The sequence below is a fragment of the Salvelinus sp. IW2-2015 genome, linkage group LG36 (assembly GCF_002910315.2).
Source record: "Salvelinus sp. IW2-2015 linkage group LG36, ASM291031v2, whole genome shotgun sequence".
Lineage (NCBI taxonomy): Eukaryota > Metazoa > Chordata > Actinopteri > Salmoniformes > Salmonidae > Salvelinus > Salvelinus sp. IW2-2015.
Window position 1 is genome coordinate 21127778 of NC_036875.1, and position 16101 is coordinate 21143878.

At 44.3% G+C, this 16101-nt stretch overlaps 1 protein-coding gene across 2 annotated transcripts in view; it reads right to left on the reverse strand.

The window, feature by feature from the left end:
- Nucleotides 1–320: 320 nt before the first annotated feature.
- LOC111959713 (cystathionine beta-synthase-like) overlaps nt 321–16101 on the reverse strand; it is a 36997-nt gene continuing 21216 nt past the window's right edge. For both annotated transcript variants that reach the window (XM_023981485.2, XM_023981484.2), the window contains exons 2-14: nt 14525–14905; nt 10864–10970; nt 9032–9166; nt 8620–8699; nt 8311–8515; nt 8123–8214; nt 6552–6677; nt 6245–6329; nt 5785–5890; nt 5409–5621; nt 5124–5232; nt 4917–5001; nt 321–1821 (exon numbers count right to left, since the gene is read on the reverse strand). In XM_023981485.2, the coding sequence (XP_023837253.1) occupies nt 1661–1821; nt 4917–5001; nt 5124–5232; nt 5409–5621; nt 5785–5890; nt 6245–6329; nt 6552–6677; nt 8123–8214; nt 8311–8515; nt 8620–8699; nt 9032–9166; nt 10864–10970; nt 14525–14898 (1878 nt within the window). In that variant the 5' untranslated portion in view covers nt 14899–14905 and the 3' untranslated portion in view covers nt 321–1660. The remainder of the gene's footprint in view (nt 1822–4916; nt 5002–5123; nt 5233–5408; nt 5622–5784; nt 5891–6244; nt 6330–6551; nt 6678–8122; nt 8215–8310; nt 8516–8619; nt 8700–9031; nt 9167–10863; nt 10971–14524; nt 14906–16101) is intronic.

The window sequence follows — 16101 nt, forward strand, 5'->3', positions numbered from 1 at the left end:
CTGTGCCCAATAATGTGTGTACCATGTTTTGCGCTGCTACCATGTTATGTTGCTACCATGGTGTTGTTATGTTGTGTTGCTACCATGGTGTGTTGTCATGTGTTGCTGCCTTGCTATGTTGTTGTCTTAGGTCTCTCTTTATGTAGTGTTGTCTCTCTTGTTGTGATGTGTGTTTTGTCCTATATTTATAATGTATTTTTTATTTTTTCCCCCCAGGCCCTCGTCCCCGCAGGAGGCCTTTTGGTAGGTCGTCATTGTAAACAAGAATTTGTTCTTAACTGACTTGCCTAGTTAAATGAAGGTTAAATAAAATAAAAATGTTAAAGAGAAAAAGAACAAGTCTTTATTGGAAGCTAGTAATAATATACTTACATCACAAATGAACCTGAATAAAAAAAATCTAGAAAAATATGAAATGAACAACTGAATCCAGAGCGGAAATAAAGAGACAGGAATGTAGTTCAAATATCACCTCCATAACTGCATCACCTCACACAAATACTGCAGCATCCGTCTTAAGAACACTAAAGACAAATATACATACAAATACATCCCTGCTAAAGTAAATAGATCATAACAGCTCTGGGTCCATGGTCACACATAACATGACACATGAATGATTGTACATGAAGTCAACAAGCACAGAAAAATAGTACAAAGTTCAAACAACCTGCCCCAGACAGACAGGCCTGTATAAAAGAGCTGCACTGTGAGGGGCCTCTCTGCTTTAAATACTCTCAGCCAACAAACTATTCAGTACATCTTGTTTCAATACAAGAAAAAAAAAAACCCAACACAAGTCATACTGTTTGGGTTGCAGTTTGGTTGTGTGCCAAACTCTCCTATCCTTAACCTGACCTACCCTGCGACCTTGGTTACTTTGCCAAAACCTTCAAACAGAAAGACAGGTACTCTTCACCGACATCCTATCTCTTTGAATGTTGTCAATGTAACGCTTCTTCTTGGTAACCATTTCACACTGAGCAACCCAAATAGTCATTTTTTGGCCCATGCCCTGTCTTTAGCTGCCACTAAATGGCGATGTAACTTCATTGGTATCAAAGACGCAAACAAGAATCTATAATGTGCTTTTTAGTCTTAAGATGAAGCTCATTCGCATATCAGTTACATACTAATCTCAATGCAATACAAATGGTAGCTATATGATGACTATTTAACTGAAAGATTCACATTTACTGAGTTGTTAGTCTAGCCGAGGATAGTGTAATGTTTTAGTATCCTCTGCAATAAAATGAAAAGTCAGAGGAACACTATTATTTTTAAGTAGATAAAAAAAAGTTAAAGACTTTCAATAATGAAGAGGCAAGGCAGATGGAAACGTCTCTAGTTGCACACTGTTTGTTACATGCAATTCCCATACCTTAAAGTTAGAGGAAAACGATGTATCTGAAACCAGCTAAGCTGCTACAATCGCAGTATAAGCTACAGTGAATAATTATTATCATCACAGACAAATAACAAAATCAATGTAGTCAAAAAGAGAGGAAATTAATATATACTTGTTTTAAGACTCAACCACAACCCCCACCACTTCTAAATGTCTACATCATCTTCATCTTCTTCTTCATTGTCGTTACTTAGAGGGTGTCAGGCGGGCGGTCACTTCCTCCTCTCCACAGGAAACAGGAAGTGGTCACAGCTAGTCGGTCAGCGAGCACTCTGACGTCATTGAGCACTCTGACAGGGTGCGCTCGCGTGTGCTTCCCTGCCTCTCGCGCGTGGTGATGTAATTAAGCATGTCAATGGCCGTCACCACCCCGAATACCATCTGTCTAAGACAGGGCGAGCCATCCTCCATGTCTTAACAGAGAGAGAAAGAGAGAGGGAAGAGAGATGGTTATTACTACTATTGAGATAACAGACTGTGACGAAGGTTTGTGACGAAAGGTGAATTAAGAGCAGTAGAACCACATCAATTATGTTAAATTACTTCTCCAAGTTCAAGATTTGGTAGATGGGAATGTTTTCCACAAAGGAAGTTGGAAACTAACTTCCCAAGCTCTTTATCCAAGGATGCAATAGTTGGCAATTACGCCAAATCAAACCAATCGGTTTACAAGAAGTTATGTAACTAGCTTCCTGTTTCGAGAGACAGGGTTACATGCTGACCAGACCGGACACGTCGCGTGCGCGAGCGCCGCAAAATAAATGTAGAAATCCATGTTATTCAATTATTGCACCCACACTGCTCGCGCTCGTCAACGAGCGTCTGCGACGCCAAGGGCTAAAATAGAACTCATTCCTATTTCTGACGCAGATCGCGCTGCAAGTCCTGCCTCTCCCATCTCCTCATTGGTTTATAGAAGCAGGCACCCACGTGCCATCTCCTCATTGGTTATACCCACGTGGGTGATTGAAAGACGAACTGTTTTGCGGTAGTCGTGGTAATACAATAAACAATAAAAGTTCAGATGTGATCACCATATAAGTTAAACGATGAAAAAGCCTGGAAGGAGGAGAGATGACTAGAAACGATTCGGTTGGCCGTTTTGTGTGTGGATTAATTGTCGGAGTAGAGGTCCTTGTGCATTTCAGGTAAAATAACAACTCAATGTTTATATCCAAGGACAAATTAGCTAGCAACAGCAAGCTAGCTAAATAGGACAAATTAACGTTAGCTAGCAAGTGCAAGCTAACTAGCTAAATTACCGTACATGTTTAATGCTTTTCGACCTGTCCCCAAATGAATGTCATTGGTTCAGAGTTTGTTTTGATATTTTAACCTGCGTGTCGTGATCGCGTTTGGTGTGGGGGGGCAAAATAAATGTATGCACGATAGCGCACGATGGCGCAGCCGGTTTGGGTTCCGTGTTAGGTCCCAACTAGAGTTTTCAGGGTAACATTTCTAGTGTTGATTCAGGAGTTAAATAAATAACCATTGTTGAGTGTGTCAGTTTTACTCTGTTGAGAGTAAAACATTCCCATCAAAACCATACCCAACATTTCCCAGCATGCTCTACTGCAGCTAGATGTTTTTAAAGATTGTTTTTTAAATCTGTGTTTTTGCTATGTACAGTACATTGACTGAATGATTGATTAATCTTATGCTACACAAAGATAAATAAAATCATTTTTCTAAACTAATCCAATCAGTTAGATTTATTGCACCCGTTACTTAAATGGTTTAGGTAGTTTCCTTTATCAATGTTCCCAACCCGGACAGTCATTATAAATACAGGTTGCAGGTGAATACAAATTCTAACTGTTAGATGTCTGAACTCTGGCTGGATTCCAATAAGAATTACATATAATTTTGCAAGCCAGCATAATGTGACTAAATCAAACATGGCCATCAAAGTAAGGCCTTATGATATATGTAACATATTGTCATAAACAGTTTCATTTTAATGATAACATTAGCCTACAGTAGGAGCTCACTTGGTGAAGTCCACAGGACTGAAAATAAATGAATTCAACAACCATGTATCTGTCATTAACAAATACAGCCATGGGTGGTAACTCTACAATTCACTCGAAAAGGCAAAGCACACTGGGAAATTATGTTGGGTGTGTGGCTTAGTGGGGCCGTGGCTTTCAATTAATAATTTTTGGCCACCCAAGAGTGGTAGTGGTCTATGGTTATGTTGATTCAAGTTTGAGCATGTCTGCTGCCAGTTCTGAAGGCTTTGTACTGTAAATGCTTACATAAGAGCATGTCGCAATAATGACATGTAAATATTTAGAGACACAGGCCTCTTGGTGTAATGGTAAAAAATACAATATGATGGGTTATTGCATAACACCATTGGTGCAAACTATATACACTTCCTAGTGTTAAAAATACTTTATATGGTGTTATTATATAATGCTGAAAGTGTTAATTCCCGAACACTGAAAAAGTGGAACAGCATCAGCACGAAGCACAGTGTTAATTCAACACTCAAAGTGTGGACCCATATAGACACTGGCCCAGTGATATATTGAATACTGCTGATTTTACACTGGAGAATTTGCGGTATACGAATGAGTATAAACTAAATAAATGTTGAAAGTTCTTTGTCATCTGATGAAGGTGTGGTGGTGGGTATGACCTATTAAGCAAAGTCCCCTTGTCTGTCTTTACACAACAGTCTGAGTATTGCACCATTCTACTGGTGGCCAGGCACTTCCAGGCACACAGTCACCAAAACACCACCGGTGGACTTTGACATCCACCACACACCTTGTTTACCTAGTAGACCACAACACTGCCAGGAAACAAAGCTGATGCAACAGGGCCTTAGAGCAAGCTAATCAGATTCCTAGAGAAACATGGGAAAAACACCAGCGAGGGAAAACAACCGCCATGTTGCCTCTGGCTGGGAGAGGGGCTGGTCACCTTCAACAGAAGAGAGCAGGGCTGCATTCAGTGCGTTTTTACGTTCTGGAACGTTCAATTGAACAGACACGGTGCTGTACTTAACAACCAATTGAAAAACGGGGAGAGTTGTGGGTTGGGGAACGCTGGCCACTGCCCTTTAAATACGTCACTCATTGCTTCAAGCCTCACCTTACCACACCCACCAAACGGGCACAAACGTTCCTCAACGTCTGTTCAAGAACGTAAAAGAGCGTTTTAGGGAAATTTGTCGTTCAGTACAAACCGTTCCGCAACGTAGCAAATGTTCAGGCGAACTGAACGCACCTCAGGTTTTTCTAAGACTGTTCGTCTCTACTGTCTGACAGAGGTAACCAGCGGTGGTAGAAAAAGGACAGAAGGAGCAAAGTGGGGGCTATAAAAGGTGGGAAGAAAAAGATGGCATTGGTGAGAAGATTGTTTTTAAAGGAGCGAGAGAAAAAAATAGGATGAAGCAATACAAGAAGAGTAGGAGTGTGATAAGAGGAAGTGAGAAACAGGAAGACAGAAAGATGGGAAGATGAAGGTCGATAAAAGAGAGGAGGAGGGGTAAACTTACATTGGATCTGCTCATGCACCACCAGGGCAAAGTGATCTGTCTCCAGGATACGGGACAGCTTTCCCAAGTTATCGGTCAGTCGCACCTGAGGACGACAAATGAGAATTAGGAAACCCTACTCAATGATGACCTTTTTGTTTGAAAGCTATTTGTTTAGGAGGTTCCGGTTGAGTGGAAGTATGAGGGCATATAGGTGAGGGGACTGACCTGTTTGAATTGTTTGTAAAGCACCTTGGCGACAGGGTCAGAGGCCTTGACCTTCCCAGCCAGTACTGAAGACAACATATTGCCCAGGGTAACCATCCCTAGGATCACGCTACACAGACAAAGATAGAGAGGATATGGTCATTATTATTATGACAACTGAATACAGGCAATGTTTTTTTCAATAATAATCAATGTTTTGTCAATAACAATACTAATATTTTGTCAACATTTGGCCCGTGGCCTCTATGACAACAAGGTAACTAGGGTAACCAGGTGAAATCGTACCCGGACTCGTCAACGACGGGTGCCTGGTCGAAGGCCTTCTCCTTGAGGATCTTGATGGTCTTCTTGATGTTAACTGAAGGCAGCACAGTGAGGGGGGAAAATAGGTCCAGACCCTGCAGACTCAGGTTCCACCACCAGGGTTTGGACACCATCTGGTCTTCTGGGGTTAGGAAGCCCTTATCACACATCCAGTTGTCACTCAGGAACTTAGACCTGGGGGGTAGGGGTTAGAACTGGGTTAGAATTGGTCCTACTGAAGTTAAATCACTGGTACCCCATAAAAAAAAACGTAGCAATTCTCCTTCATCCCAAACTTAACTCCCCCACATCATCCTTTTCCCATCAACCTCCCTCCTCTCCCTCTCCAGTTGCTTACATGTAGTTGCGGATGGAGTCAGGCAGGATGACGACACAGCGCTGGCCCTCCTTCAGCTCTGTGGCCATTCTAACTGCTGCAGCCATGGCCGTGCCTGAACTACCTCCTACACTTACAGACAGAGAGAGAGAGACAGACAGAGACACAGAGACCGAGAGAGAGAGAGACACAGAGACCGAGAGAGAGAGAGACACAGAGACCGAGAGAGAGAGACAGAGACAGAGACAGAGAGAGAGACAGAGACAGAGACAGGAGAGAGAGAGAGAGAGAGAAAAGAGGACACAGAGAGACACAGAGAGACACAGATAGACACAGAGAGACACAGAGAGACACAGAGAGAGAGTGAGACCGAGAGAGAGCGAGAGCGAGAGCTAGACCATACAGTACTACACAGAGATACACACTATTACAGAATTATGCTTTTTGGGAGCACCAGTCATTGTGTGTGACGTCAACCTACCGCAGAGAAGCCCCTCCTCCCTGATCAGCATGCGTGACATGGCAAAAGACTCATCGTCATTGGACTTATACCACCTGTCAATTACCTGCAAAAGAGAGAAACATTCATATGCATTCTACCATAGCACACAGATACAACATACATTATGTATAGATAATGAATCATTTACCTTCCACAATTTGAACACACTTGAGTTTGAGCTGTCATACTGTATATTATTGTAGATCTTACTGTATACAGAATAGAAAACCCAGCACTACCAGTCTCACACACAGCTCATCTCAGGAGGTCACTGTCACACACTCACAGATCTGTCTAGTACAGTAGGGATGAAGTCGTATCCGATGCCCTCCACCTCGTACTGGGTCTTATCGGTTTTGTTCAGCTTCTCTGGCTCAGCCAGTATAGAACCCTCAGGGTCCACACCCACGATCTACACAACACAGAACAACAATGTTAACTAACCATTACATCAATAGACCAAAATAACACGGTAATAAATACATCACACACAAAGATAAAGCAAAGGCAAGTGAGGCAACTGTTTGATCTTTACTTTATCAATTTGAGATACATTTTATGGCTTTATTTATCAGTGGCAGGCTTAATATTATTTTAGGATCCAACTTCATGGCTTAGCTCAATACGTTACACTACATGACCAAAAGTATGTGGACACCTGCTTGTCGAACATCTCATTCCAAAATCATGCTCATTAATATGGAGTTGGTTCCCCCTTTGCTGCTATAACAACCTCCACTCTTCTGGGAAGGCTTTCCACTAGATGTTGGGACATTGTTGCAGGGACTTGCTTCCATTCAGCCAGAAGAGTATTAGTGAGGTCAGCACTGATGTTGGGCGATTAGGCCTGGCTCACAGTCGGAGTTCCAATTCATCCCAAAGGTGTTTGATGGGGTGGAGGTCAGGGCTCTGTTCAGGCCAGTCAAGTTCTTCCACACCGATCTCGACATAACATTTCTGTATGGACCTCGCTTTGTGCGCGGGGGCATTATCATGCTGAAACAGGAAAGGGCGTCCGCAAACTGTTGCCACAAAGTTGGAAGCACAGAATCATCTAGAATGTCATTGTATGCTGTAGTGTTAGGGGCCTAGCACGAACCATGAAAAACAGCCTCAGACCATTATTTATCCTCCACCAAACTTTACAGTTGGCACTATGCATTAGGGCAGGTAGCGTTCTCCTGGCATCCGCCAAACCCAGAATCGTCTGTCAGACTGTTAGATGGTGTAGCGTGATTCATCACTCCAAAGAACGCGTTTCCACTGCTCCAGAGTCCAATGGCGGCGAGCTTTATACCACTCCAGCCGACGCTTGGCATTGCTCATGGTGATCTTAGGCTTGTGTGCGGCTGCTCGGCCATGGAAAACCATTTCATGAAGCTCCTGACGAACAGTTCTTGTGCTGACGTTGGCGGTCCTGTTCTGTGAGCTTGTGTGGCTTACCACTTCACGGCTGAGGCGTTGTTGCTCCTAGACGTTTTGTCTTCGCAATAACAACACTTACAGTTGACCGGGGCAGCTCTAGCAGGCCAGAAATTTGACGAACTGACTTGTTGGAAAGGTGGCGTCCTATGACGGTGCCACGTTGAAAGTCACTGAGCTCTTCAGTAAGGCCATTCTACTGCCAATGTTTGTCTATGGAGATTGCATGGCTGTGTGCTCAATTTTATACACCTGTCAGCAACAGGTGTGGCTGAAATACCCTGTGGGTCTTAAATTGACGTTGTTGCTAAAAACGTTCAGCTAAATTAATTTGCAATTGTCTCTCGAAGACAAAGTACACAGGGCAGGGCAATAACATGCAAGTCAGATTGCCTTATAGAGCTTGGGCACTGTGTTTTTGACTCAGTGCACTACCTTGATGTTGGGGCATCTCTCCTTCAGCTTGCGGGCGATACCAGTGATGGTGCCACCTGTGCCAGCTCCTGCCACCAACATGTCCACCTTACCTGCAAGAGCAGAGCGACGCAGAAAGATTTGTCTATTAGTACAGTAGTAGGAAAAGGGTATTCTTTACTCAATTTCTCTATCACACACACACATACCATCGCACTGCTCCAGGATCTCCTCGGCAGTGGTGTCGTAGTGGGCCAGGGGGTTGCTAGGGTTACGGTACTGGTCCAGGATATGAGAGTTGGGAATCTCATTCTTCAGACGCCAGGCCACGCCCACGTGGGATTCCGGCGAATCAAAGCGGGCGGCGGTTGGGGTACGCACGATCTCCGCCCCCAAGGCTCTAAGCACATCCACCTGAGGAACACAAGACCAGATTACAGTTAGTTACATAACAAATGCCTATGCATGGACACACAGACACAAACGTACACGAGTGCACAAACACACAGCAGCCTCACCTTCTCCATGCTCATCTTCTCAGGCATGACGATGATGCAGCGATAGCCTTTAACTGCAGAGGCCAGGGCCAGACCAATACCTGCAGCACAGAGAGAGAGAGAGAGAGAGAGAGAGAGGACAGGTGTAAATACAGGTGTGAATAGCTGCAGGTCATGTCAGCAGTACAGACCATACTGCACAACACAGGGCTACAGTGGATCCTAATGTCAAAGGTAGGCTGGGAGGTCTCAGTGACCACACCAGGCAAAACTCATTTTAAACGCACACACGTGTACACACATTTGTACAGGCATACTCACAAACAAAAAAACACAAACATAAATCCTTTGACTGGGGTGTAATCTTTCTGCTGTGAGTCACATAGCCAGTTCCACAGAGAGGGCCTTGTCTGTCTGTCTCTCTCATGCGTACCTGTGTTGCCAGAGGTGGGCTCGATGATGGTGTCTCCTGGTTTGAGGATCCCATTTCTCTCTGCATCCTCCACCATCCTTAGACTGATACGGTCCTTCACACTGCCCCCTGCGTTAAAGAACTCACACTTGGCCACTACACACACACACACACACACACAGAAAGAAAGAAAGAAAGAAAAAGAGACAGGGTGGTAACATGTGTGAGGAAATGTTGAATTTTGAATATGTACTCCGCTGGCTCATGTTATCCTTTACTTAAGCGTAACAACATATGGGAAAAACAAACCAATTTAGAAAACATATTTTAATACCACAGAAAAGACTCAAACTAAAATCCCCCTATGTACAAGTTAACTATAAAGCCCCTTAACAACACAAGGGATTACAGTAGAAGTTGCCCCAGGCAGGGGGGGGATCATGGGAAGAGACTGAGCCCCCATGAGCCGATTTGGAAAATGGGGGGGGGGGGGTCGTCCAAAGGTCTGCACACATACCACACCCACTCTCCCTTTCACACGTACAACAGCCGATTGGCACAGATTCCAAACTGCCCCAAATCCACTATGGACAGCCAAAAAGTACATCTGAATCACGTGAAAATCCATGGAAGTACCATGGAAACAGGCCTCTTTGTCCCACTAAGCCATGTGAATCAACCAGAGATTGACTCTAAACAATCAGGCCCATAAAAAAAACACTCACTGGCAAGAGGGGAAAGATTTAGACGGTTCACATGCAGTGAACTCAAAACCCCCCCGACATGGAGGGTGGTACCAAACGGCACTATTATTAAGTCTAGTATTATTGTACTTTACCGGTCATTGGTCAACTGTACCAATCAATCAGACAAAAAACAAGGGTCTGTCTGAGCTAGCTAGTCGCCGTGCAGAATAACTGGTCTTTAACAAGAACAACAGATGCTATTAGGTAATGAAGGGAACATTTCCCTCAGAATCGACCTCCTGACTTCCCAAGACTTCCCAAACCTTGTGACTGTCACAATCCTGCCTAGTGGCACCTGATACAAGACCTTGCCCCTCTCCTGCCGCCCCTCCCACCCCACCTTGCTACAGTGGCCCTCAGAAGGTCACCTATTCCCACAGAGCAGAGGGTCTTTCAGGTGACCATACCCCCCTCCACCCAGAGTGGACTAACCTACTTCAGACAAGACCCCTACCATCATACAGTGAAGCCTAGTGAACTGTAATGTCAGGAAAGGAGGCTATGTGATACCCTTACGTTTACTTTGAAGTAATGACAGTGTAACAAAGGGTAACCGTTCACAGCTAAACTGTACTACAGGAGGAGTCTAGAGAGCCTCCTCTACCTCGCTCTTGCACTCTTCTTTGGTCAATTATTTCATTCTCCCTCACTTCTATTTTATCCCTCTCTTCATTGCTATGTACCCATTTCTTTCTCCATCTCCTTCTCCCTCTCTCCATTTCTCCTAACCCTCGCTCSTTCCTCTCTCGATCCCTCCCTCTTTGTCATGTCCTCTACTACTGGATTTATGCTTTAAAACATATAACTGCTCTGGGGAAGACAGCTGATCGCCCACAATGTGTAAATCAAACACACTCACAGTTTTTTTTGGGGGGGGGGGCAGAAAATGTGAGTTAAAAATGACACAGCCAGATAGGTTACTGTATTTCCATCATGTTGACACAAACAAGGAAGTGCAAATACAGACATTGCCTTTATCTGGTTGTCTTTTGGCTAGTGTCAATATGCTTAGTGGGTGCCATGCTGGGTGTGTTGACTGTGTGTCATGCCTTCAAGGTTGACTGTGTGTGTCATAACATGACTGTGTGTGTATGTGTAAATACTCACAGAGTTCACACTTAAGGCCAAAGGCTTTGGGGATCTTGTTCATGCGGACCAGAGGTGTGTCTCCGATCTTCCCGAGGATGTTGGGTAGAATGCTGGGGGCTTCAGTCCTGAGAGGCGGGTATGGGATGGAGACCCAGTTAATATACACAGAAAATCATTCCCAAATAGCCAAGGAAACAAAAACAAATCAAATTAAATTGTATTTGTCACATGCTCTGTAAACATGGGTATATTTGCTCCAAAGTACACTATATATAAAAAGGTATGTGGACACCACTTCAAATTAGTGTATTCGGCTATTTCAGCCACACCTGTTGCTGACAGGTGTATAAAATTGAGCACTCTGCCATGCAATCTCCAAGTACAAACATTGGCAGTAGAATGGCCTTACTAAAGAGCTCAGTGACTTTCAACGTGGCACCGTCATAGGATGCTACCTTTCCAACAAGTCAGTTCGTCAAACTTCTGGGCTGCTAGAGCTGCCCCGGTCAACTGTAAGTGCTGTTATTGTGAAGACGAAACATCTAGGAGCAACAAAGGCTCAGCCGCGAAGTGGTAAGCCACACAAGAGGACCGCTAACGTCAGCACAAGAACTGTTCGTCAGGAGCTTCATAAAATGGTTTTCCATGTCCGAGCAGCCGCACACAAGCCTAAGATCACCATGAGCAATGCCAAGTGTCGGCTGGAGTGGTATAAAGCTCGCTGCCATTGGACTCTGGAGCAGTGGAAACGAGTTCTCTGGAGTGATGAATCACGCTTCACCATCTGGCAGTCCCTCGGACAAATCTGGGTTTGACGGAGGCTAGGAGAACGTTACCTGACCCAATGCATAGTGCCAACTGTAAAGTTTGGTGGAGGAGGAATAATAGTCTGGGGCTGCTTTTCATGGTCCGGGCCCCTTAGTTCCAGTGAAGGGAAACTTTAACACTACAGAATAAAATTACATTCTAGACGATTCTGTGCTTCTGACTTAGTGGCAACAGTTTGGGGAAGGCCCTTTCCTGTTTCAGCAGGACAATGCCCCCATGCACAAAGTGAGGTTTTGTCAAGATCAGTATGGAAGAACTTGACTGGCCTGCACAGAGCCCTGACCTCAACCCCATCGAGCACCTTTGGGATGAATTGGAACGCCGACTGCGAGCCAAGCTTAAATCGCCCAACATCAGTGCCCGACCTCATTAATGCTCTTGTGGCTGAATGGAAGCAAGTCCCCGCAGCAATGTTCCAACGTCTAGTGGAAAGCCTTCCCAGAAAAGTAGAGGCTGTTATAGCAGCAAAGGGGGAACTAACTCCATATTAATGCCAATGGTTTTGGAATGAGATGTTTGACGAGCAGGTGTCCATATACTTTTGGTCATGTAGTGTATCTTCTTGAATGTTGTTACAGTTTTGTAATTTGGAAACTTGTGTAACTTGGCTACTTTTGTAACAGGGTAACCTCTGTATCATGACATCTTTGGGACAGAGTTTTGTAACATGGTACTGTAGCCTATGGATTCTGTTTGTCAGTGAGACAAACACGCCTGTGCATGTGGCAGGCAGCACTGAGTTGTTGATGCCTTATATAACAACTTACATTTATTGAGTGGAGAGACTACAGTGTCAAACAGCCAGACTGTGCCAGAGAAATGCACACGCACATACCCTTTTCCCTAGGCCAAAATGCCAGCTCACTTCAGTGTTGCTGGAAACAATCCTAAAATTGCCATGTCATGGTGAAACACCAAACATCTTCTGCCCAACCCTTCCTCACTCCTGGGTCCTCTCTGTGGCTCTGGTCCTTTCAGGTGTGTCATTATGCAGGAAAATGGAGCCAGGCTAAATATCAAATTCTTGCAAGTCAAAACAACATCCTGCTTTTAATGTTGTTGCTCAACCAAACGAGAAACATAAAAGCACATGGGGCTGGGCTATCTTGCTTCTTTTTTCTCCTTTCAAGTGAAGCAAGCTGGTGACTATATCTTAGCTACGCAAGGGAAATTAGTAGAGTCAGTGAACTATGTAAACTATACAGTGCATTCGGAAAGTACTCAGACCCCTTGACTTTTTCCATATTTTGTTATGTTACAGACTTATTCTAAAATGGATTAAATAAAATAAAAATCCTCATCAATCTACACACAATACCCCATAATGACAAAGCAAAAACAAGTTTATAGAAATTTTTGCAAATGTATTAAAAATATAAAACACATACCTTATTTACATAAATATTCAGACCCTTTGCTATGAGACTCAAAATTGAGCTCAAGTGCATCCTGTTTCCACTGATCATCCTTGAGAAGTTTCTACAACTTGCTTGGAGTCCATCTGTGGTAAATTCAATTTAATTGACATGATTTAGAAAGGCACTCCTGTCTATAAGGTCCCATAGTTGACAGTGCATGTCAGAGCAAAAACCAAGCCATGAGGTCGAAGGAATTGTCCGTAGAGTTCCGATATCTGGGGAAGGGTACCAAAACATTTCTGCAGCATTGAAGATCCCCAAGAACACAGTGGCCTCCATCATTCATAAATGAAGAAGTTTGGAACCACCAAGACTCTTCTTAGAGCTGGGCGCCCGGTCAAACTGAGCAATTGGGGGAGAAGGGCCTTGGTCAGGTAGGTGACCAAGAACCCAATTGTCACATTTGACAGAGCTCCAGAGTTCCTCTGTGGAGGTGGGAGAACTTTCCAGAAGGACAACCATCTCTGCAGCACTCCACCAATCAGGCCTTTATGGTGGAGTGGCCAGATGTAAGCATCTCCGCAGTAAAACGCACATGACAGCCCGCTTGGAGTTTGCCAAAAGGCACCTAAAGGACTCAGACCATGACACACAAGATTCTCTGGTCTGATGAAACCAAGATTGAACTCTTTGGCCTGAATGCCAAGCGTCGCGTCATGAGGAAGCCTGGCACCATCCCTACAGTGAAGCATGCTGGTGGCAGCATCATGCTGTGGGGATTGTTTTCAGTGGCAGGGACTGGGAGACTAGTTAGGATCGAGAGACAGATGAACGGAGCAAAGTACAGAGAGATCCTTGATGAAGTCCTGAGCACTCTGGAGCAGGTTCTCAGACTGGGGTGAAGGTTCACCTTTCAACAGGACAACGACCCTAAGCACGCAGCCAAGACAACACAGGAGTGGCTTCGGGACAAGTCTCTGAATGTCCTTGAGTGGCCCAGCCAGAGCCTGGACTTGAACATCTCTGGAGAGACCTGAAAATAGCTGTGCAGCGACGCTCCCCATCCAACCTGACAGAGTTTGAGAGGATCTGCAGAGAAGAATGGGAGAAACTCCCCAAATACAGGTGTGCCAAGCTTGTAGCATCATACCCAAGTTTATCATACCCACTTTAGCCTGTAATCGCTGCCAAAGGTGCTTTAACAAAGTACTGAGTAAATGGTCTGAATCCTGTAAATATGATATTTCAGTTTCTTACTTTGAATACAATCTCTGAAAAACTGTTTTAGCTTTGTCATTATGGGGTATTGTGTGTAGATTGATGAGGAAAACATTTGTTTTTATCCATTTTAGAATAAGGCTGTAACGTAACTAAATGTGGAAAAAGTCAACGGGTCTGAATAGTTTCCGAATGCACTGTATGTGTTCAAAGAGGCGGGTGGATCAGCAGAATATGTGGAAATACTGTGGTTCTGCTATGGAGATGTGACTCACAGTTCAGAGTGGCAGTGAGGGGAATCTACGGAAGACCCGCCCAGTTTCCAAGTGCATTTGCTGGGCAAGTCAGGACGGATCCACTGCCTCTCCTGCACGCCTGCGGCTGCCTTCTCTAGATCGTTCTTCCCCTCGTGCCCGTTCACATGGACCGACCCATTCTGGGCCTTATGGCCAGCACTGTCCCCGTTCACTTGAGCCGATCCATTAATGGAGAGCTTGTGGCCGTTCAACATGGCTTCTCCGTTGACCTTGCACCCCCCTTTCAAAATGGCAGCCACTCCTTTGGCTTGCGTGTTGCTGAGCTTGGCTGCGTTGGGGCAGACGGAGGGCTCGGCGCCCACAGAGTCTGTACTGGAGAGAACCGACGACATGGCTCACCTGAGAGAGAGGACGGAGAGAGAGGAGACAAATAGTATCTGACAGATTATCAAATTATTGTAGTAAAATGTACTACCCTTCTCAGCTAATATGCAGATCTATAAAAAAGAACACACACCCAATGTGGTTACATTCCGGTTATTTATACATTATTACCATTCCTGTCCTTACATAACAAGGGACAAGCCAGGATATGTTCAGGTGAATACTGCCAGGGAGAATGCTCCCTCAACAGGCCTACACACTGCAACCCAGACTTTCACACAGGTAGCCTACATAGGCTACACACTGCAGAGACTAGAGCGTAAAGCACGAAACCTCGGTCTCTGCAGTTGGGTCTCTTTTTAAAAGGGCTGATTAGCCTAGCTCTGCATACACAGACACACACTACTTATCCTGATTACTCTATTGGATAACAAAGACAACTCTCCCTTTCTGTACTGCTTGAACAGATAAGAAAAGCACTTTTGAAATAGCAGTCTTCTCAGGGATTGCAGGTGGGAACGATCGTGTAGAAAGCCTAACAGGTCAAAATGGACGAAATGTACAGCAACTTTGACCAAACAAAGGTCCAATGTGGGAAACAATGCTCTGTCCAGGGTTCATTTGTAAATTCTGTTCATACTCAGCTGGATTGGCCATCTGTATTCAAGAGCACTAAAACAAGCAAAACTCAACTGTATCATTTTAAGGCTCTTGAATTTCTGAATGTTTTAAAAACCTTAAAATCTTATTCTGGTGACATGATGATCAATGATCAACTGCAGTTTTGACAAATAAAAACATTCTTGCTCTTATCCATAATATTTTAATGTACAGTCGTGGCCAAAAGTTTTGAGAATGACACAAATATTAATTTTCACAAAGTCTGCTGCCTCAGTTTGTATGATGGCAATTTGCATATACTGCAGAATGTTATGAAGAGTGATCAGATGAATTGCAATTAATTGCAAAGTCCCTCTTTGCCATGCAAATGAACTGAATCCCCAAAAAACATTTCCACTGCATTTCAGCCCTGCCACAAAAGGACCAGCTGACATCATGTCAGTGATTCTCTCGTTAATACAGGTGTGAGTGTTGACGAGGACAAGGCTGGAGATCACTCTGTCATGCTGATTGAGTTCGAATAACAGACTGGAAGCTTCAAAAGGAGGGTGGTGCTTAGAATCATTGTTCTTCCTCTCAGCCATGGTTAC